Source organism: Cricetulus griseus (assembly GCF_003668045.3).
Source record: "Cricetulus griseus strain 17A/GY chromosome 1 unlocalized genomic scaffold, alternate assembly CriGri-PICRH-1.0 chr1_0, whole genome shotgun sequence".
In the NCBI taxonomy this organism is placed as follows: Eukaryota; Metazoa; Chordata; class Mammalia; order Rodentia; family Cricetidae; genus Cricetulus; species Cricetulus griseus.
Window position 1 is genome coordinate 154,851,071 of NW_023276806.1, and position 23,508 is coordinate 154,874,578.

A 23,508-nucleotide genomic window follows, 5' to 3' on the forward strand; every position below is an offset into this window, starting at 1 on the left:
ATTACCTTGGAGACACCAGTTGAAATGTTTGCTTGTAACTTGGGAAATAACTCCATTAAAGCTTTCTCAGAAAGTGGCCCTTTGCATCCACATAACGCTAGTCTCTGGTAATAGAGATCAGCCAACAGCAACACAGATGGCTCCGCTGGAAATGTTCTGCAACAAGATATTTATGAGATTCAAACTGCATCACACTGCTAAGTTACCAAGAAAAGTCCGCTGATGAGGGAAATATAAAAGGCAGCAGGCTTTAAGTTTTATAGAGCTTGCCAACATCATTTTATAGTTATAGCTGAAAGCTAGGCCTACCAAGTGAGTAATGTGCTTAGATACAACCAGCTGGCTAGAGGCAGAGGTGGGACTAGAATAGGCAATGCTGCCTGCTACACCAATCCACAGCTGTGAATAACAGTTGCATAAAAAAAGGAGACGTGAAACTTGTGAAGTGTTTACTGCATGCCAGGATCTGAGCTGGTGAGGAAAGTACAGCCCATATCTAAACCTTCCCATGACAAGCTACAGACCCTCAATATGCCAACTTCATTCAGATATGGACTAAGAGTCTAGCATACACCAGTGTTTTTTCTAGACAACGGATAGAAAGTAAACCAAAGACCAAGTTCTTATTTTCCTGAAACTCAAATTCTAGAAAAGGTAGCCACAGTACACTAAAAGATACTCAGTAGAGCAGTGGTAAATGCTGGGGAGAAAAGCATCACAGGAAGGAGGCTATAGAGGCAGACAAAGGGAGAGCAGTTGGCAGGGACCAGTGGGCAAAGTGGAGTGCATTTGATACAGGACAGCCACAGACTGCAGAACTGGAAGGAAATAGGTAAGTGGGCCTAAGGGTATCTGAAGGAAAAACATTCTAGGCAGAAGAGTGAATCCAAGCTCACTCTGATGCATTCTTACCTACAAGAACATTAGAGACCAGTGTAGCTGAGGCCAAGTGAACAAGGAAACACAGGTAATGTCAGGAGTCACAGGGGTCATAAGAAGTCAGAGGGACTTGGTGAGGACTTCAGTATTTTATTCCCAGTGAGGGGTTATGGCAGGTGGAGGGCTTCCCAACAATACTAGCATTCAGGGCAGGAACAGTTGGGGGCTGCCTCATGCACTGTACACTGCTTAGCCACAGCCTTGGCCTCAACCTACCAGAAACCAGAGCAGGCCTCTCAGTAATGAACCAGTGCTACTTCCAGAGTCAGAGGCTAGTCAAAACAAATGTACAGGCCAGAAAAACCAAACCAGACCATTTTATCATACAGCAAAAGACAACAGGGAAGGTTCTCAGGTATGCAGGTCACACACGGTAAAACAGAACAGGAAGAGGTCGGAATATGGAGAGTGGGTCATGAAAGTGGCAAGGAAAGGCTAAACAGTGGGATGGGAGTTAGGAAAGGCTACGGTGGGGTGCTAGGTTAGGAAAGGCTACAGTGGGGTGCTAGGTTGGGAAAGGCTAACACTGGAGTGGAAAGCTTGCCTGGTGTGTGTGAGGCCTAGGGTTAAATTCTCAGCATCACCAAATAAAATAACTTTCTTTTTCTTTTTAAATGTAGCTGGGCTGGACATGGTGAGACATGTCTTTAATCTTAGCAGCTGGAAGGCAGACGCAGATGCATTTCTGGGAGTGCAAGGCCACCATGGTCTACCTATTGAGTTTTAGGGCTATGCAGAGACCCTGTTTGTTTTTTGTTTTTTTTTAATCCAGCTAGCATTTTAACTTTATAACCTAAAACCTAGGCACATAATTAAGTATTCCTTTGCAAAAATAACTATATACTTAATGTCTGACAAAAAAATTACTTATTTTAGTTGAAGGATCTAGTATCAACATTTAATTTCCCCATGTGACTGTATTCAGGTATAGAACAGATTTCTGTTATTTCCAAGACTTCACAAAAATGGGCCTTTTATATTTGTTTCATTATTAAGTTATTTACTTACAACACTAAGCTCTTCACCCGCTCCACAGGAACCAGATGAAGAAGTTCAGAAGACTCTTCCAAACTCAGCAGAGTATTTACAGCTTGACAAAGAACAAATAAGCTCCCTGAGGGCAGAAAACCAAGAAAAGCGTATTATTTCTCTCTCTGTTGTGAAACATCTCATTATCAACATTACTTACAGGAGGCTCACTTAAAGGGAGTCTGTATTTTAACACAGTACTGTATGTCAAATGTCTAACTGTAACAGAGAACAACACAGAGTGTCAAGTCAGACATGTCCCTTTCTTACAGTGAGCACAAGCCTGAAGCAGAGAATAAAAGTTCATGCCATTGACTGAGACAAGAAGCCAGCTAAGGCTAGATCTCTACTCCAGACCCGAGTGTCTGAGCCTTACTATGCACTTAGCTTCAGAGTCACAATGTTAGATCTGGGATTTTCATGTTAGGGCTCCCCAACCAGTGATATACATGTACATATTTCAAAATCTGAGAAACTCGAAAACCTGAAGCACTTTTTGGTCCTAAGCATTTCAAATAAGGGACACAGTCCACCCTCCAGCATCACCCAGACTAGAACTAGAACTAGCCCTGGGTTTTTCAAAAGCTCAGTTATCTGTATATAAAATTATTCATGCTGAAATTATTCTTCAATTTATATTAAGTCACATATCTAATAGGGTCTCGCCAACAGATACTCAGTTAACACAAATTAAACAGTGACTTGGAGCATGGCAACCTGTTCCCGCCTTCCTAGTGATGCACCCGTGGTGGTCCAGACGAGAAAGAGGCCACCATAGACTCCTGTATGTGGACACTTGGCCCCCAGCTGGGGATGCTATTTAGAGGAGGCTCTTGAACTTTTAGGATACAAAGTCTTGCTGCTGGAGTCATCTCTCATCTTCCTTTTCTGGCTGCCTGCACCCATGTCTCCTCTACCATTATATACTCTCCTGAACTGTACACGAACACAAACTCTTCCTTCCTTCCTAAGTCACTTTTGGGCATGGTGTTTATCACAGCAACAACAAACAAGCAGCCTGATGGTGTTTGGAAGGAAAAGTGTGCACTGAATAAGGGACTCGGGAAAGTTCTCAGGCAGAGGGAGCACACATGTAAATAAGAGTGTTAGATTTTCTTTCAGGAGCAGCTTGGAGCAGGTTTATCTAGGGGTAGGAGGAACAGGAGACAGCAGGGCTGAAGTGTCCCAAGTTATAACAGCCTCTTGATAACCAACCTTCCTTGTGTTCAGGCAACTTGGACCTGGTCGCACATTACGGGGTGTGTACAAGTGACTCATGTGCCTGCCACACGCATTTTTCATACAGAGAGTTGGAGCAGAATAGTGTTAGTACTGTTCTCTGGCATGACACATGGTTACATTTACTTTGGGTGTGCCAGAAAAGACCAGCCAGAGAGAGAACAAGTGCTGATTGTCACTGACCTTTTCCAAAGCTCCCCTTGTCAACAGCCATGAAGAGTGAGTCTATGAAGCACGACAGGAGACCTAGTACCTTTTCTTTCTCAAGAGGTCTGTTCAAGAAGTGCAGAGAAAAAGGGAAATACTCAAATTTCTATGTAATGGCTTATTCACAGAATGGCACAGAATGATTAAAAATGTTAAACACTTGTAAAACTAAAGCTTATTTTCTTACCTAATATGAGGCAATACCACCAGGGCTGCCCAAGACCGAGAAAGGTAAGTGGTATCTTTATTTGGGGGTGACTGGACTATGGCTAAGAGATGGTCTAGTACTGTAGACTGTTCCTTTCTTCTCTTAGAGTCAGTCTTCCTCTGCTGCAAGTAGGATCTGAAGGGTAAAAACAATGAACAGATATGTAACACAATGACAAGTTTGTAAGGATGCATCTTGAACAGAGGAGGGAGTTGGAGGTGAAGGCTGGATGCAAATAAACAAACTTGCAGTGACAGGCTCTTTAACTCCATGTGCCTGACATACAGTACTTACTTCTCTATTTCAACCCATTTGTACGCTGGCCCAGGTCCTTTCTAGTCCTAGGCACTGCCATGCATTCTGTGCTGCTGGGCAAACCTCTTATGAACTGGGACAAACTGACCTCCTCTATTCCTCATTTCTTATTTACTTGAGACAGAGTAGAGCTATGAGCCCTGGCTAGCTTGAACTTGCGGCAATCCTCCTGCCTCTTACCTTCTAGGTACTGCTGAGATTATAGGCATGAACCATTATAATCAACCATGTTTCCTTTTTACATGAACTTTACTATTTCCCAAATGAAAAATGATGTCACAAAGTTACCACGGTAAAATCAGCAAATATCACTTTTACTAATTATGACTGACAGTTTTCTGACTTTAATGTGGCACAAGGGTATTTAGTGATGGGTATTGACGTAGCATTTGTTATGTGTTAGTTATATAGTTATAAATACCCCTTTTCTCTTCTTGCAAGCCAAGTCACAGAGATGAGAGGTGATATGTCTTCCAACTTACCATTCATGTCTAGAAGTGGACTGTAATGTTTTTTGTTATTTGAATCAACAAAAGGTCACATTTTTTGTTTGATACTTTTCAGGACACAGAATATTTAGAAATATAAGGACAAGTAAGTTAATTTAGCTTAACTATCAATTCATTAGTCATTATATCTTTTTTTTTTTTTCCTAGACAGTTTCTCTGTATAGCCCTGGATGTCCTAGAACTCACTCTGTAGACCAGGCTGGCTTGGAACTCATAGAGAGATCCGCCTGTCTCTGCAACCCCATGACCTCCCTCCCCCAAGTTCTGGGATTAAAGGTATGTGCCTCCACTGCCCAGCAAGTCATCATATCTTGCTAGTCTTTTTGGCAATGGGTATCATTTGACAATCTATAAAACTATAAAATACTCAGATGATGTATAAAAAAAATTTTAAAAAAGTCATTATCTGCCTCAGCACTGTCCTATAGTTAGCTTCCCCCCTCACCTGGAGTCTTGAACTCAGACCTTGCAAGGCTCAGTCCTTTCCACAGTGACAGTAAGTCCAAAGGCCAACTCTAGGAAGGACCGGTCCTCTCTCCTCCTCCTTGCTCACTGCCTAACTGCCTCACCAGGTCCCTCTCCTCAGCAACATTATCTTTTGAGCTATGGAGAGGCTTCTCTTAATCAGTTTCACCCATTGTCTACAGAAGTACATGAGGCTTTAAATGAGCATTTCCACATCAATTTTCTCTTCCTAGTTCCAGTGAGATGGACAGCTGGGATGGTACTAAACTATGATGTTTTAGAGACAAGGTCTCTCTATGGACCCCGGGCTTACCTCAAACTCACAATGTTGCTTAGCTTGGACTGTAATTGCAACACTCCTCTTGCCACCTCCTTGTTTGGATTCTAGCTGAGTGTACAACTGTCTGTGTGCAAATACATGTCACCACACTCAGCTCAAACTATTACTCAAAAACCTCCACAGGAGGAGTTAAGCCAAAGGTGACCATTCACACAGACTGTATCTCGGGAGAGAGAGCAGAGGGATGTTTTCTCAGGAAAAGAGAGATTGAAATTGTAGCACTAGCTCTGGGTTAAAAGACCTACATTTGTGTACTATGTATTTTTCTCAGAGGATTAAAGAACTCAGAGGTGCAGCAGGAGGCCTAATCAATCCCTTGGCTTGCCCTCAGGGAAGCCAAGAACAAAGCAGCCTCTCACTCCACAGCACAGAACCCAGAGTTCTAGCTACTTTCGAGAATGTGCCTGCTCTGGGTTGTGAAATCAAGAGATAAGGCCTAAAAAAAAAAAAAAAAAAAAAGATATAAGACCTAAGGAAATGATTCTCCAGGAGTAACTCATTACCAGACCCAGATAAAAAGAGGAAGACTCTGCACAGGCTCATTTGACAGAAGCTACTTTGAGAGTGGGAGATGTACACAGGCAATACGGAGGCAAGTCTCCCCAGATCTCAAGCTCACCTAATCAAAATTATATTGTGCCCTTCACCCCAGAGAATGCAGCCAAGTTCAAAGCCAAGAACTTAGAGAAAATTTACCCTAGTGTCTCAAAGCAAACCACAAGGGTGGCAACAGGTATAACCACTCCATCAAACACAAAATAAAGTATGGAAACAAAGGAATGGGGCCAGCAAGATGGCTCAGTAGGTAAAGGCACTTGCTGCCAAACCCAATGAGCTGAGTTTGAGTCCCAGAACTCACAGAGCAGAAGGAAAGAACCTACTAACAAAAGTTATCCTCTGACTCCACAGACATGTAATGTACCACTCCCACCCACCACAGAAAAAGAAAACATTTTCAAACAGTTATAATACAACAGTATAAATGGAGCAGACTATGGAACAAACATAGAGCAGAAAACATGCCCAGGTGATTTATGACACAAGTACCACAGACAACAGCTTGTCAACAGCCAGTTGGCCTAAACCTCAAACTGACACAACAATTAATGCACGATGAGTTACACACTTCATATGACAAAGGAAGGAAAGAAGACGGGAGGGAGGGAGGGGATACACAGTGAGGTCCTACCTCCAAAACAAAAAAACAAAAACAAACAAAAAAATCAAAAACACTTCATTTTTTAATGTTTTATGGAACTGTTGTTTCTGTCATGAATTAATAAATTGTATTTGGCTCTTTAAAACTATGCCTTCACAAGTCACTATAACGCTATTTACAAGAAGTGGGTTCTAATTCTTCATACTGATCATAAAGACCCAAATCCCACTTTGGGATATTCACAGAGTTGAAAGCACCATGTTCACAGCAGCTGAACATGCAGTGGCCAAGCAGCAGAGATACTAAATGTCCTCCCACATGTGACTATTAAACAGTGTTCTGTTCTTACCAGGGAACCCTGCTCAGAAACACAGGGTGAGGTCACGAATAGAGCAACCTGGGTGAATCTCACAGGAACTGTGCTAGGTGGAAAAGACTCACAAAGGCACACTGCACAATTCTACGTATAGAACATGCTCATGGTGATATAAAAATGGGAGGGCTGACTGAGTACGAGGAGTTAGGAATGCAAGTGTGAGTGCAGCTATTAAAAGGTGTATAAGGGAATTGTGAAGTGAGCAGGAGAAAGGGGCATGGGAGAGGGCTGGAGGGAGAAGAAAACTGATATAATTGTCTTTAAATTCTTAAAAACTGCAGGACAAAGAGGGACAAAGATGAGCACTTCTGTACCTTCAGTTGGTGGTGACAGATCTGCTGAGTGGTCACCTGCATGGACCCAGAGATGTGCATATGGACAGTGTTCAGGTGAGCACACACAAACTGAGGAAGTCTAGTGAGGCTGCTAAACTGTATCTAGTTCTAACACCTCAGCAAGATTATATACGATGTTACCAGTGGGAAATGTACACACAGAACCTCTCTATACTATTTCTTGAAATTATACATGAATCTTAAAAGGTTAAAAAAAATTAATAATCACTGTTTTTTTTTGGGGGGGGGTTATGAGACAGGATTTCTCTGTTTAACAGCCCAACTGTCCTGGAACTTGCTTTGCAGACCAGGCTGGCCTCAAACTCACAGAGATCCAGAGTGTTGGGATTAAAGGCATGTGCCACCATTGCCCAGCTAATCACATCTTTTCTTAATAACCCTCTGAGATAAACAAAGCTAATAGGTTTCTGTCTACATCCACATTTTTCTACACTTAGGTGCACAACATTTGTTTTAAACTTTTCAAACTGCAATCTTATGAATTACTGTGTATACAGGCACAACCTGAGTCTCCCACAACACATTGTCATGGACATCTTTCTAGAGAATATATAAGGTCATCATTTTGGGCAGTATACTTGAACATTCAACTACAAATGGATAATCTTACCATCACTATAGGGGATGGATTTAAAACTTACCCCACAGTCTGTTGTGAGAAAACCAGAGGGTATTTTTCAATGGCCATGGAGCCAGCAGTAGGTGGAGCAGCCTTGTTCAGGATGAGCTTAGCTAAAATGGCCAGCGCTTCGTTGCAGACCACAGAGTCGCCTATCAAGAAGCAATTCTCAATGTAACAGAGAAAGCTCGGTAGAAAAAGCTGAAGACAAAAATGGAAATTAACCGTCATTAACAGAAGCAGACGTCAGAACACCCAGGAAAGAGACCATAACACTTCAACAGATTTCCTGGCAAGATAAGCATTAAATTTCTCCACATGAACAACAGAAGCTAGACGACCATGTGGCAACACTCTGAATACTTTGGGGGGGGGGGGGCTACAACCTAGAATTTGATGCCTAGTCTACTAACAACCCAGTGCAGAGAGGGAATAAACATATTTTCAGGCTATTACAAACAACGCGGCTAGGAACATAGTTGAACTTATGTCCTTGTTGTATGAATGTGCATTCTTTGGGTATATGCCCAAGAGAGGAATTGTTGGATCTTGAGGTAGAAATTCCCATTTTCCTGAGAAACCGCAAAAATGATTTCCAAAGTGGTCTTACAAGTTTGTACTCTCACCAGCAATAGAGGAGTGTTCCTCTTTCTCCACATTCTCTCCAATAGCATAGACTATCATTGGTGTTTTTGATTTTAGCTATTCTGGCCGGTGTAAGATGGTATCTCAGAGTTGTTTTGAGTTGCATTTCTCTGATGGCTAAGGATGTTGAGCACTTTCTTAAGTGTCGTTCAGCCACTTTAGTTTTTTTGGGTTTTCAAGACAGGGTTTCTCTGTGTAGCTTTGGAGCCTATCCTGGCACTTGCTCTGGAGACCAGGCTGGCCTCGAATTCACAGAAACCCGCCTGCCTCTGCCTTCCGAGTGCTGGGATTAAAGGCGTGCACCACCAACGCCCAGCTCACCCCACTTTTTAATTTCATTGGTGTTTTGGTGGCTAGCTTCTTCAGTTCATGTATATTTTGGATATCAGCCATCTGTCAGATATGGGGTTGGTGAAGATCTTTTCCCATTCTGTGGGCGGTCATTTTGTCTTACTGTGTCCTTTGACTTACAGAAGCTTCTTAGTTTCAGGAGGTACCCTTTATTAATTGTAGATCTCAATGTCTGTGCTACTGGTGTTATATTCAGGAGGCTGTCTCCTGTACCAATTCCTTCGAGGGTATATCCCATTTCCTCTTCTAGAAGATTCAGTGTGGCTAGATTTATGTTGAGGTCTTTGATTCATTTGGACTTAAGTTTTGTGCATGGTGATAGACATGGATCTATCTGCAATTGTCTGCATATCTGAATCCAGTTGTGCCAGCACCATTTGTTGAAGATGCTTTCTTTTTTCCATTGTATAAATTTAGCTTCTTTGTCAAAAATCAGGTGTTTGTAGGTATGTGGGTTAATATCAGGGTTTTCAATTAGATTCCATTGTTCTATCTGTCTATTTTTGTGCCAACACCAAGCTGTTTTCAGGACTATAGCTCTATAATAGAGCTTGAAGTCAGAGATGGTGATGCCTCCAGAAGTTCCTTTATTGTACAGGGTTGTTTTAGCTATCCTGTTTTGTTTTGTTTTTTTTTCCATATAAAGTTGAGCATTGTTCTTTCAAGGTCTGTGAAGTACTGTGTTGGGCTTTTGATGGGGATTGAGTTGAATCTGTAAATTGCTTTTGGCAAGATTGCCATTTTTACTATGTTGATTCTACCTGTCCAAGAGCATGGGAGATCTTTTCATTTTCTGGTATCTTCTTTAATTTCTTTCTTGATGTCTGGGAGGCCAGCACAGGACTGATCCAGACCCCTGAATGTGGATGTCAATGAGGAGGCCTTGGCACTCTATGGGGCCCCTGGTAGTGGATCAGTATTTATCCCTGGCGTAAGAAGGGACTTTGAGAGCCCATCCCACATGGAGGGATGCTGTCTCAGCCTCAACACATGGTAGAGGGTCTAGGTCCTGCCCAAGATGATATGACAGACTTTGGGGAACCCCCATGGAGGGCATTACTACCCTCCCTGGGGAGCAGAGGGGGGATGGGGTGGGAGGTTGGGGGGGAGGGAGAGGGAGAAGGGATTGACATGTGAAGCAGGCTTGTTTCTAATTTGAAATAATAAAAAAATAATCTCTTGGGGGGAAAAAAACCCGTATTTTCAGATACACTAAATCTTATGTTCCTGCCATTTACCTTCCCCAGGAACCTGTAGGACCTATGACAGTGAGATAAAAGAGTAAAGTAGGAATGAGAGGGAAAGGCATAGCCCAGGAAACAGGAAAAAAAAACAAAGGGCCACCCTTTCGGGACATTTGTTCAACGGACTGAGAGCAAGTCCTAAAAGGAGGCACTCCAGGAGAAATCTAAGGAAGCAGAAGGAAAGCAGCTGTCATGCGGATGCTACTGGGAGACAAAGTCACGACAAAGTTTTCAACCGTGTGAAGAATGAGGCAATTGCTAATTCAAGGAAAGGTAAGGCGCACACAAAAGGACATATAACCCTAAAATTCTTCCTGCTTATAAATATAAGTGGTAAATATGAACTCTCCTGGGAAGATGAGGGATAAAGGAACTAAAATACTAAAATTAACCTACCAGAGAAGGAAGTCTACATATGAGACCAAAACTAACACACCAAGGAATACCAGGGAAAATTAGGATAAGGTTAGTTATTTTATGGTTGCTGCTGGTAACATGGGAAAATAAATGATTTGTCTTTTAGCCTTGTCTAACTGGTACAAATTCTCTCTCTCTCTCTCTCTCTCTCTCTCTCTCTCTCTCTCTCTCTCTCTCTCTCTCTCCTGATCCTTCTGTCTTCATTTCCCAAGTGCTGGGACTGACTGTAGGTATATACCACCACATCCAGATGAGATTTGTATTTTAATAGGGGGTGGGTGAGAGGGTCTCATGCAGCACAGGGTGGTCTAAGACTTGCTATGGAGCTGAGGTTTTAACTTACATCCAAGTTCTTTAAACTGACTTTTCAATTTTGCCAAATGGTTTTATAAACTCAATTATTGCTAAAAACACAGTGGTTACTGGCTATTATTTGTTTTATGTGTGTTTATATTTGTGTGTGCTCACATTTGTGTGTGTATACACTCAAATTTGTATGCTCTGACACAGAGCCTCGCTCTAGCCCTGACTAGCTTAGCTCCTGTTATATAGTCCAGGCTGGCCTTGAACTCACAGTAATTCACTGTCTCAGCCTTTGAAGTGCTGGGAGCACAAGCATGTGTCACACCTGGCTTTATTTTTTTTTGCCACGGTGGTTTAGAGGAAAGGTCTAAGTAGCCCGGACTGGCCTTAAACACCCTGTCAAGTCAGGCTATGATTTCATCTTCCTGCCTCCACCTCCCAAGTGCTGGGATTACAGTCCAACCTGGACAGAGAGCATTTTAAATGACTTCACATACATAGTATCCCATATAACTTATGATTGAATGTAATTGCTTTAAAACTATACTAAAACAGCAAGCACCAATTCTGCTCCTCTCAAGCAACAACAAAATCACAGAATTTCAAATTTGATTACACTGTGACATATTTAAAAAGTACCCTAAAATTAATGTCTTGCTTACCTGTTCAAACTGCTTCATAGTAAACATGACTTCAGAAAAATCAAAGATCAAACGTCTTTCAAATTTGCTTTCAAATATCTGTGAAACAAAGATGAAAAGTATTTATAATTGTATACAGCAGTTCCTCCCTCACCCTCAACATAACTACAGTAAGGGAAGGCAGGCACACCACATGCCAATCAGCATTCATTCCATCCAGAGGCTTAACCTGCTCTGAAGGAACGTAGATGCAGAGCGCGGTAGCTTAGTGACTACTACAGACCCTAAAGGCTGCTTGGCCCCTTCCCAACTACACACAATCACAACAGGAAAAGCAGAAGGCTCCATAGAAACTCAGTTTTCGATTTTCAGTCCCATTTCAACATGCTTTCAAAACCCAATAGGATCATATTGATTCTGCTTAGAATTCTTCTGAGGCCTTCCCTACTTACAGGATAAAGCCTAACCTTTCAAAGCCAAGAGAGTTCTACTGCTATGGTGTCATACTTTCTCAAGTGCTTGTGTGCTCAGACTACACACATTTATGAAAGCAAGTCAGTCATTAAAGTTCCTTCATCAGGTGCTTTTTCCTCTGTTGGCAAACTGTCAAGAAACTTTTAAAGACTACTCCAAGTACATGTCTTTTGAAAAGCTTTCTCTGTTTTCCTAGTAAGTAGAATTAACCATTATAATCCAATAGACATTTCTAAGCTACTAATTCACCATATTGTAACTACTCACTCCCAGGCTCCCTTACCCAGCCATAATGGTAGGCATAATATCTACGCTGGCATCTGTAGCACACACCCACTGCACACTGCACAGTAAACGATACACGTTGACGAATGTTTGCTTTGAAATTTAGCTGTGCTTCATCCTGCTTGTTTCCTTTATGGCATGAAGCTCCTATCTCCCTAACAAGCTTAATCCCTTGGGGGCAGAGCATTTGCCATGCTTCATTTGTATTTCTCAGCAGGTATACTCAATGCTAAACCCATTATTAACTACACTAGTAACATCTGCTGAAGTCAATTACTTTTTCTATGATTTCTTTGATGAGGGTCTCCGGTAAGGAAACATTTTCAGCTAGAAGCAAAGCAGAAACCACATCCAAGAGGGTCTTCCGGCAAGATGTAGAAAGATTGTCCGTTTGTAATGCTTCAGACAACACCTGTAATAATGAAAGAAAAAACAAGACACACATAGCAATCTCCACTCCATCCCCACCCTCCAGTGCTGGGCATCATCAGTCCTTTGCACATGCCAGGTGAGTGCACAACACAGAGCTACACCCCAGCCCAGTCTTTTACAAACTCTTAGGTATATCAGACTCGGAAACTCACCCTACAGATGTCAGAAGGCCTGGTTATTTTTGACCCACTTCCATGTTTCACAAGGATCAGGAATGTTTCCAGCAGCCGGCTCATCTGTTCAGAGTTTTCACAGCAGTTTTTTTCTGTCACTTTGTTGTGGAGCTCCAGGAGTGATTCCTTTAAATCAAGAATTTGAGAGAGAAAGTAACTACAAAACACGAAACCCATTTGCTCATGCAATAATGAGATGTCCTGTGAGAGCTCACCTTCTCATACTCTTGCTTACTAACGAAGGGCACATTTCGGGCATCACTAGACAGTAGCAGCTAGTATTTCCTAAGTACTCTATTCTTTGGAAGTTTTTACTCAACACCCTCACAGCATTCTTGACATAGGTAACATCATATGAAAATACCAAGCAACAGGGAACTCCACATAACTTCTCCAAGGCACTCTTGAAATAAGTGGTAGAACCAAGATACAAACAGGAAATCTGGCAATTCCCTAAGCCACTATGATCCACTGTATCAAAAGATATCACAAAACAAACAGGCAAGCAAAGACTACATGAGTGGAAGGAAGATCGATGTACAGGTAGAAGCATAAAGGATATGATGATGAAATACAATCTCTAACAGTGCTCAGCTCAGCTCAGAGCAATGACAAAGAGGATGCAGACTGTCCTGGTACATATTCATTCCTAAAAATCAGAACTTACTTGCAAACAGTCAAAAAATATACCAAAATGTTCCTTATAGATATAGACTACAGTGGATTTGGCCATGTTTTTCAGTGTTTCCCCAACTAAAATCCATGGTAGTTGAGTTTCTGTTTCAGTAACTGGTCCTAGCTTTTGCAAAATGAGCTTTAACGCCTGTGGGAATGGAAGAGAAAGCAATTAAAACATTTTTGGACAACAATTTTTAAAAGAAAGTCTTAAACTGTGGTTTATCACTCTGATTTTATTAAAAATTTAGCACAGAATAACCGAGGATATGGCAGCTTTGACTTTTAACTCTGCAGCCCAGGTTGTGCTTAAATTTACAATCCATCTGCCTCAACATCCCTGGTGCTAGGATTTACAAGTGAGTACCAACAACACTATCTAGCCTTAGGATATGGAATTTATCTAGCCTCTCCCCTCCACCCATGACCATCAATTACCCCCCAAGTACTCAGGACTAAGCAAACCAATGTGATTTTGTGAGTAAAAGTACCCAAAGTCTACATTAAGAAGCACGTTATTAACCCCGACACCGCTCCCCCCAGTTTGTGCTTCCTGTATCTCCTAGGAATTCTACTCACCCACCTAACACCATTCATTTCATTCTCTTCTGTTTAATTCTTCTACAAAGACTCCAAGTATTTTTCCCCACTCTTTACCTGGCCTGTACAGGAATGAAACATATTTCTGACTCCTTTGCACATCTCAAAGAGCAACTGTCCAACTCCTTCCACTTTTTCTGGATGCTCATTAAGATCAAGGAACATTAAATTGAAAAGTGCATTTTTATCAGAAACCTAAAATGAGAAATGGAAAATTGCATTTACAATACAAGTATGTCTAAATAAGAAACGATACTATTTTATATATTCATATTTAAATAGGCTCTGAAAATTTCTGAAAGGAACAGACATGTGTAATGATTTCAAACTAGGAGACTCATATACTTGTACTTGTAATTGTCATATGAGGGTGATTTCACTGGTATGATAGGAAGGCATGTGCTAAGAAAAACAATATAATACAACATTCTATCTTTCAAAGCAAATCAAGTATTATATATTATGAACATAAAAGAAACTTAATACCGATATTTTATTTTATTACCAAAACCTTAAATTCACCAGGAAAAAAAAATCAGACAAACATAGATGGTACTATGCTACTGTTTCCCGGAAAGAAATCATTACAGAAATCCCTTCACTGACTTAGTTCACAGGATACTTTATATTATATTATATTATATTATATTATCTACAATCAAAGCTGTAAAGACCCAAGTAACAGAATGACTTAAATCACAGCTCACTCATTAGTTGGCAAAGGCTAAACCTTAGTATGACATAAACTGAAAATAATAACAAGCTTCTATTTATGTATTTTTAAGAAGTTACTTTGTAATTACACATCTATTTGTATTTAGATATCTATTCTGGCCATCAGAGTCTTGACAATTTACTACCAATAAGTACATAAAAGAGCAGACTAACCTTTCTCATTAAAAAAGTAAAACTTTCAGCAGCAAAGTTTCTTATGTGTAGTTTTTTATGAGCCAAGAGGGTACTGTACATGCTGTAAGGAGAAAAATGGGGCAGTTAACAGTTTCAGTTTAGTACAGACATGCTCCATGTCAGCAATCTGATCAGCAGTGCTAGGTATGCACACATGATCACAGAGACAGTCAAGATCAAACAGAAAGCTGAGGTCAGAGACAACAGGGTAGGTTAAGTGGTGTTGGTCTGCAAAGAAACACTTTATGAAACAGTGAAACTCACAATGAACTTGGAAAGGTGGGATAAATTTGGGTGTGAACTGGAGAGATTATTAGGAAGAACAAAGATAGGGTAAGTAGAAAAAAATAATCACACTCAGGAAATAATAAGGAGGCAAGAGGTACATCTCCAAGAGGAGTGGTGATATGGAGAGAGGGTGGGAAGCAATGAATTGAGCTGTTCAGGTAATCATATAGCTCTGAAGCCCAGGCAGTGGAATCTGGGCACTAGTTTACATTTCTGCAAGTACTTTCTATGCATTCCTTCATTCAATCAGCACAGCTCTATAAGCTGGGGAATATTATTGCCTCCCTTATTTAGAGAGTGAGCTGAGAGAAAGGCTAAACATTGTGTTCATTGTCACATACCACACAGCTATAATTAATTATGTAACCACAAGGTTGGCCTGCTTAATGATGGAAAAACAAAGAATACGGCTATCCTACTTTTGCCATGTCCCTAGTATCCGACAGCTCCTTACTAATAGCTGGTGCAAATAAATAGTGGCTGAAATATCTTATTTCAGTAAGATTAATTTGGCATAACAAATAAAGGAAGAAAAAAGAGGCCAATGATCTATTTTTAAAAAACTAGTCAATAATGGAAACTTGGGGCATCAGGGCACGAAAGAGGCAAGTATCAGAGAGAATGGGCAAAGGGTGGACCCAGAAGTTATTTTGGGAGTTCCCACAATGGAGCTGAAGACCTCCTAGTGATCCAAGACCCTTTATCCTATTGTTTCTCTGCTGTTAACACACATCAGTGTGTGCCCAGGAAGCCTCTCCCTCCTAATATAAACACAGAACAAGGACTATCTGTTTTATATGTGACTACCCAAGTAATTTAACAGCAGACAGCAGCCACTACAAGTTCACTGAGCTGTATGAATGACAGAAGAGATCTGGACTCCTGAATCACCAGATCAAAGATGCCTCTAAGGAGCCAAGACAGAAGAATGCTGGTTTCACTGTCCTGCTCCACATCTGCACTTTCTGTTGTGATGCACAGAACTGACCTTTCATCTTCAGTAATTAATTATAGTAGAAATAATCAGAGAACCAAAAGGAGAGCTCTGTTAAGTCTGACGGATTTAAACAGATAGGAAACTTTCCTTTTCTTTAGACAAAAAGCCTCCAAGGAACTCATTTTCCCTCCACATCTCTGAGTATGTAAAGATGGTAACTCTGGTAGCTGAACATTTTTAACAGAGTTCTTAAACAGTTCAGGGGTTTGTAGGGGACAGGATTATATTACAGAGAACTATAATAAAGCCTGTGCAATCTAAGTGAAGAAATAAAACAAAACACAAAGAGGTATAGAATTCAAAGCCATCACGGCTAATAGGGGGGGTGTGGGTTGCTAAAATGATAAATTCCAAGTCAAGTTTAGATGAGTAGGAATCATTTTAGGAGTTGAAGAAAGTATGTGTGTATGCTATATACAGCAGATCATGGTGACTGGCAAATCAACTCTGAACAAGGAAATACTCTGGAGTCAGGGAGAGGTCAGGGCAAAGGAAGGAGGCAAATCAAAACACGCTACAGAAGTAAAGGATCACCTGTATATCTTGGACATGTCCTTCACCATCAGTCTCCACAGGTACTTGTACAGATACGACAGTGAGGTGAAAGCCCATTCTAACAGTTCTGTGTCCTGAGTCTCCAGGATGGAGGTAACTGTCAGGAAGAAGTCTTCAAAGTGCGGATAGAAATCAGTCTGCAGATCTCGTGCCAACTGTACTACCAAACTGGATTGAAAAAAGCAACCAATTAAAAAAAAAAAAAAAAAAGAGGCTGTTTAATGACATAGATAACCTATGATTGTTTCATGAATTAAACTGAAGCACTTCTAAGTCAAGAATCTCTGTTGTTGCTGTTTTAGTTTTTGAGACAAGATCTTGTCTTGTTATATAGCCCAGGCTGGACAAGATCTACCTGAGTCTACCTCCTGAGTGTAAGGATTACAGTGTGTCATCATTCACAGCTCAAATCTTATTTATTTATTTTTTCTTCAAGACAAGTTTTCTCAGTGGTCCTAGCTGTTCTGGAAGAGATTCACCTGCCTCTGCCTCCGGAGTACTAAGATTAAAGGTGTTCGTCACCACTGCTCAGCAGCTCAAAACTTAGGAGACACAAAATTTCTTCAAATCTTAACAGATGAGCAGAGAAGTCAAATCAGAAATCATTATTGCATAACTTGCGGCACCTATCCCTAGTGTCAAAGACGCACACAGCTCTTGTAGGAGCCATATGTGTAATGTATATATGACAGAGCAAGTGTTACCTTGCTTTACAGCAACACATTTTTTTCTGATACAGTAACCTCACAGGGAAGGCAGAGTTATCTTGTTTCTAAATTATAAACACTACATAAGGTCAGTGATAAAACATGACTTCCCTAAAACTCAGATAAGCACCATAAAGTCTTCATTTGAGACATGACTTACTCCAAAAGAGGTTGGTAGGCAAAACTGTTCCTAATTTGCAGGTGAGTCTTCAAGCTCTGAACTATTTCATTTTGATGATAGACCAACTGGTTAAAAGATTGGCATTTATCAATGACTTCTTTGTAAAATTTTCCTGCATTAACACACACACACACACACACAAAAAAAAAAAAAAAAGAAAGAAAAAGGATTATGTTCTGTTTCTCCATCACAGCACTAGTTGGAAATATAAAAAGTACAAATTATGGGAAAATAAAACATAAACAAAACGAAAATACCGAAATGCTCTGTAAGATTCAGCTCTCTCCACTTCAGCAGAGCCTCGAAGAAGTAGGTTTCAACCTCCTGCAAGAGCAAGGCAGCCCATTAGTGAAACAACTCCAAGGCAACTGGCCAAGCTTGAATACAAACCATATACCAGTACCTCAAGACAAGGACTAAAGGTCTAAAAAGTCCTGTTGTGTTTTGAAGAGGTCACTGGAAGTTTAACAGCAACAAATGAATTATAAAAGTGATGCTTGCTGCTTTGGTTGCAGCAAGTAACTGTGCAACTTGCTGCAACTTGCTGTAAAAGCCCCTAGAATAATCATGCCTACACAGAAAATATGCAGCCTCTTCAGTTCTCTCATTCTGCTTTTAGACATATGGACTGCTACAATCCTGTGGGTGGGAAACCTGACACTTTATTTAGACAAGGTGTTTATGCATCTTTATTACACTGAGAGGGAATCAAAACGACCTAAAAACCCAACAATAAGGAAAGAGTTGTAGTAACTTATGGTCTATACATACTAATGTGTATGTATTAAATTATGTAGCTATTAAAAATTCTATTAGGAGCTGGGTGGTAGTGGTGCACACCTTTAATCCCAGCACTCTGGAAGCTGAGGCGGTGGAATCTGATTTTGAGGTCAGAATTCCAGGACAGCCAGGGCTACACAGAGAAACCCTTTCTTGAACCACCCTCCCCTAAAATATATTAGGGATGAGTCTATAGCTCAGTGGTAGACTGCATCCCTAGCATGTGTGAGGCCCTGGGTTCAACCCCCAGAAACAAAACAACAAAAACTAAAATAATTTTGTTGTCATTAAGTAGAAGGATTTTGATGACACATCCTAGTGTAGTAAAAGTACAGTATATGTAAAATATGTACTGATGTATCTAATTCTTATTAAAAACAAACAAAAACTTTCAAGACACTTCTACAAATAGCTATACATATTAGTTTAAATACAGTATTATATTATCTTGCACTTGGAGAAGTAAAGCACAATGGCTTAATTACAGAAAATAAAGGCTTAATAGTCTATTGTCATTCTTTAGCATGTATCAAATTAATGTATCTTTTGATTGTATTATGTTGGAATGTGTGATATAAAAATTACTACCTGAGTTGCTGGATAAAGCAAGTTAGACACAGACAGAGTTTAATAAGTCCCTCTATGAACAACAGACATACGATGGAAATGACTCTGTCACACCCAAAACAAGGCTTTATGGGGGTGGGGTCTGCCCCTTTCTGTTATCCCTGTCTTAGAAAGAGACTTACAGGCTGAAAAGAAGGTCAGTCCTAGCTGTATTGGAGAAAGAAAAATATAGAGTGTCCTCGTTAACTTTATGTCAACTTGACATTAGCTAGAGTCATTTTGGAAAAAAGAACCTCAATTGTGAACAAAATGCTCGCACTAGATTGGCCTTGGAGGAAGGCCTGTGGCATTTTCTTGATTGATGTGAGCGCGCCCAGCCCACTGGGGACCATGCAATCCCTGGGCAGGTGGTCCTTCATGGTATTAAGAAAGTAAACTGAGCAAGCCATGGAGAACAAGTCAGTAAGTAGCATTCCTCTATGGCCTCTACTTCAATTTTGTCTATAAGTTCTTGCCTTGAGTTCCTGGCCTAAGTTCCCTGCTTGATGGACTATAATCAGTAAGCTGAAATAAACCCTTTCCTCCCCAAGTTGATTTTGGTCATGGTCTTTATCACAGCAACAGAAATGTGACTAAGACAACGAGAATGGAGACCAACAAGCCCCAACTGCTATATAAATACCTGAGGCCCTTTTGGACCATACAACCTAAGAATTTTTGAAGAAAAATTAGATACCAAATATACACTCATTGTGTAATTTGTTATATTGTACATGTTCATCTTTAACATTTTACTGGTTGGTACTTTTTGACCTCTCCTGTAGCTTCCACTAAAACCATCTGCTGAATTCACAGCTATAATTCTACTTCTCCATTCACCTATGCTCTAGAACCACACGTTTTTGTTTTTTGTTTTGGGTTTTTTTTTTTTTTTTTTTGAGACAGGGTCTCACTATGTAGCCTGACTGGTCTGAAGCAAGACATGTAGACCTCCAACTCACAGAGATCCACCTGTCTCTGCTTTCCAAGTGCTGGGATTAAAATTGTGACAGCACACCCTGCCAGTCAAATGTCTTTTAATATTTCCCCTAGTGGTCTAGCAGTTAGGATTCAGTGTGCTTTCTGGTACTGTCCTTTTCTCCCAAATACCCTATGGACACCATAATTTTCATGGTCACAGATACTACACATCAAATTCAACAAGTTGCAAGCACAACTAATTATCTTCCTCTAAGAATTGTGTTCTCTTTCTCATTAGCATCTAATGTATATCCTATCGAGAGAGAGAGAGAGAGAGAGAGAGAGAGAGAGAGAGAGAGAGAGAGAGAGAGAATAGCAGGGTCTTGCTATGTAGTCCAGGTGGCCTAGAATTAGCAACCTTCCTGACTAAGCCTCCCCTGGAATCATGAGTGTGTGCCACCACACACAAGTCTTCACAGATCTGTATTGCTGAGTGGTATCATTAACACCAGATATTATAACCAAAAACTTTAATCCCATTCCCTTCCAGCAGATCACAATTCCTATCCACTCCACTTAATAGCCCTGAAACTTTCCTTCTGTTTTGGTTCACTATTATCATTATTTGTCATTTAGATGACCATTAGATCTTCACAGCTGGTTTAGACAGACAGGCCAAAAATTTTAAGCCCAATTAAGCCACGTATTCCCCTGCTTACAATTTTGCAATAGCATCCTATCACTCCAGGATAAAATCCAAACTTGCTTGGCACATAAAACTCTTCATCATCTTTCCCATTCCAGTCACCACACACGCATGCTCCCTAAGTACATCTTTTAATACTGAACAGTTTTGTAGTATCTCAAATGTGACACATATTTTCTAGTTTATGTTGCTTTTCATAGATCTTTCCCTCAGCTTGGAAGAGCCATTCTTGTGCTCGCACAAACAGCAAAATTCAACTTGGGTAACATCTTACTAATACAGATCATCTTCTGACATCCTTTCTGACACTCTCAAAGAACTTAGGAAAGGCTCCTTCACCGTGAGTTCTCAAAGCATTTCATGCTGATCTAGACGGTACCATTTAACACACAAAAGTAGACAATGCACGAAAAGACTCAGGATAGATTCTGATTAGTAACAGATGGAGAAGAGCTGAAATCCCAAGTTAAAAGTGTCTACATCAAGATCTTAAAAGGCTAGCAGAAGCATAAGGGCTTGATGCAGCAAAAAGGAAAACAGTTCTTTAGAGAAGAATGACAGGAATGTGGTTAGAATGGGAAAATCGTGTAGTCTAGCATCTTTCCTTTTAAAGAGCAAGAAACTAAACTCCAAGAAATCAATTTCTTTGAAATCAAAGCTGAAAACAAACAAGCCAACAAACAAAAAACCCAACCCCCACAAAAAACCACCAGGTCTGTAGACCCACTTGAAATGTACATGAGAAAAGTGTCATGCCAACTGTTTACCACTGCATCACCCAATGACACTTAGACCAAGGATGGAAATGTCCCGTCCAGTATGGCGCTTCTCCAGAATGGTAACAGCTAGCAACATACAGCTATTGAGAACTTTTAAAAGTGAATTTAAAATGTATTTGCTATGTGTGTTTTCTTTACTAGACAACACAGGTCTAAATCAATGCCAACTACATTTAAAAACGTCTTGAAAAACAATTACATCAGTAAAACGATTTGAAGGTTGCTAATATCACACCCTCTTACCTCATCATAGCTTGCAGTTCTATCAATACGGTGGATGATATCAATGTTCACATTCCCCAGTCTTTCAGCAAATGTAAGAAACTTCGAAGAAAAGCATATTTAAGACACATTAGCATTTAATGCTTATATCTTGGTATTGATTGGCGTACACTACACCACAATCACACTAGACTCCGAAGGTAGAATGTTTAGAACTTCAATAGCTTTTTATGAACTATCATCCCAAATAACAGTACCCTTAGCTTGTCATTTCAGACTTGTGGTTCCTGTTGACCACAAAATGTGTAACTGCTGTTTTAAAATAAGAACAGTTATCATTAATGAAACATAAAAGGTCAATGTGTAACTACTTGACGACAATAAATATTTCTACATTTTTGCATTTCTTATTTTGTCTTTTTTTTTTTTTAACTTATATATCTCATGTTGGCCTGGAACTGTCGATGTAGCCAAGGGTAACCTTTACATTTGGCCTCAGAGCCTCCTGTTCTGGGATATCAGACACTAGCCACTACACATCATTTACTTATTATCAATTCATTTATTATTAATGAGGCGAAGGTGTGCTAGAGATTCCAACCTAGGGCTTCCTGCACGCCAGCCAAGCACTCTAACAATTGATCTACCTCCTAAGCTATTGTTTTCAAATACAATTTCCAGACAGGCAGAGAAAGCTGGATGAACGCTGTCAAGCAGACCTGCTGAGTCTTTCACATTTCATACCACACCAAAAACACAGCGATCTCGCTAAATCATGGATATGGATATATATATACACACACATACATACATATATATGCAGACTCAGTCACAATAAGATCTGGAAAGATACTAGGAAGTACTGCAGTAGCTAGCTGGAAGTCACTCACACTTGCCGGCCCGCCCCACGGCCCTCAGCTCAGTCTTTAAAGTTAAAAGGGGAGATGCATTTGCGGGAAATCTCCCGGCAATACATTCGGCCCAGAACTGAAGTGAATTCCGCAGACGGGCCAGAGCTCACCGCCGAAAGGCGAGAACTGCAGTTCAAACTTCCTAACTTCCCCGGGAACCTAGGTTTACTACACTGGCGTAGTCTCCCACTGTGGCCGGGGCTCGGGGCGAGCGATCCCAGCTTTGCCCCGACTCTGCAGGTCCAGGGGTCAGGCTATCCGGCTCCCGGGCCAAACTCCCGCGCTCACCCGGTACGTGTTCTCCGTCTTGTGGGAAAGCGGCTTGGGCTTCATGGCTGCCGAGGAGCAGCGGCCCTCCGAGGGCCTCGGGAAGGCAGGAAGGGATCCGCAGGCAGCACGGAGGAGAAAGCGGTCTACACACGCTGTTCTCCGAGGCCGGATGGCCCGCTCCCTCTCACGTGCAGCTCGCGCCGCTGGGCGCCGCCATATTGAGGACCTGAGCTGTGCCGGTCACGTGGGCGGAAGAGGCGGGCCGAGCACGCGCGCTCTTCCAGGCGCCGGTCCTGTGGTTTGGGCGTGCGCCGTTCTCTTTCCTTGAGAAGTTAACCAACACAAAATGAACTCGGTGGTATTTTTGTGGGCTTTTTTGTTTTGCTGTGTTTGGGGAGTTCTTCTTTGTTTTGTCGTCATTTACTTGTTGGTTTTGATTTTCGTTTTTATGGATTTTTTTGTTTCTTGCTTTTTTTTTCTTCTTTTTTTAAAAGTCGAATATAAAGTTGAGTAGGTAGAGAGGATTTGGGAGAGGGAAAACACGATCAAACTATATTGTATAAAAAAATTAATAAAAAAGAAACATGTTTTTGTTATAAAAGAAGACATAACAGTCATTATCAGCTAACATTGCTGCTTGTTATATAGCCTGCACTGTCAAAAGCCCTTTTCATG

The 23,508-nt window shown here is 40.9% G+C and overlaps 1 protein-coding gene across 1 annotated transcript in view; it reads right to left on the bottom strand.

Moving 5' to 3' along the window:
• Nucleotides 1-23,073, bottom strand: part of Utp20 (UTP20 small subunit processome component) — an 84,358-nt gene extending 61,285 nt beyond the window's left edge. The window contains exons 1-16 of the mRNA XM_027392579.2: nt 22,852-23,073; nt 21,674-21,754; nt 17,896-17,962; nt 17,618-17,750; nt 16,730-16,918; nt 14,890-14,971; nt 14,059-14,196; nt 13,394-13,549; nt 12,706-12,852; nt 12,399-12,533; nt 11,384-11,461; nt 7,784-7,962; nt 3,602-3,757; nt 3,391-3,479; nt 1,948-2,053; nt 6-156 (exon numbers count right to left, since the gene is read on the bottom strand). Of these exons, the coding sequence (XP_027248380.1) occupies nt 6-156; nt 1,948-2,053; nt 3,391-3,479; nt 3,602-3,757; nt 7,784-7,962; nt 11,384-11,461; nt 12,399-12,533; nt 12,706-12,852; nt 13,394-13,549; nt 14,059-14,196; nt 14,890-14,971; nt 16,730-16,918; nt 17,618-17,750; nt 17,896-17,962; nt 21,674-21,754; nt 22,852-22,896 (1,932 nt within the window). The 5' untranslated portion in view covers nt 22,897-23,073. The remainder of the gene's footprint in view (nt 1-5; nt 157-1,947; nt 2,054-3,390; nt 3,480-3,601; nt 3,758-7,783; nt 7,963-11,383; nt 11,462-12,398; nt 12,534-12,705; nt 12,853-13,393; nt 13,550-14,058; nt 14,197-14,889; nt 14,972-16,729; nt 16,919-17,617; nt 17,751-17,895; nt 17,963-21,673; nt 21,755-22,851) is intronic.
• Between the last annotated feature and the right edge of the window lie 435 nt (nt 23,074-23,508).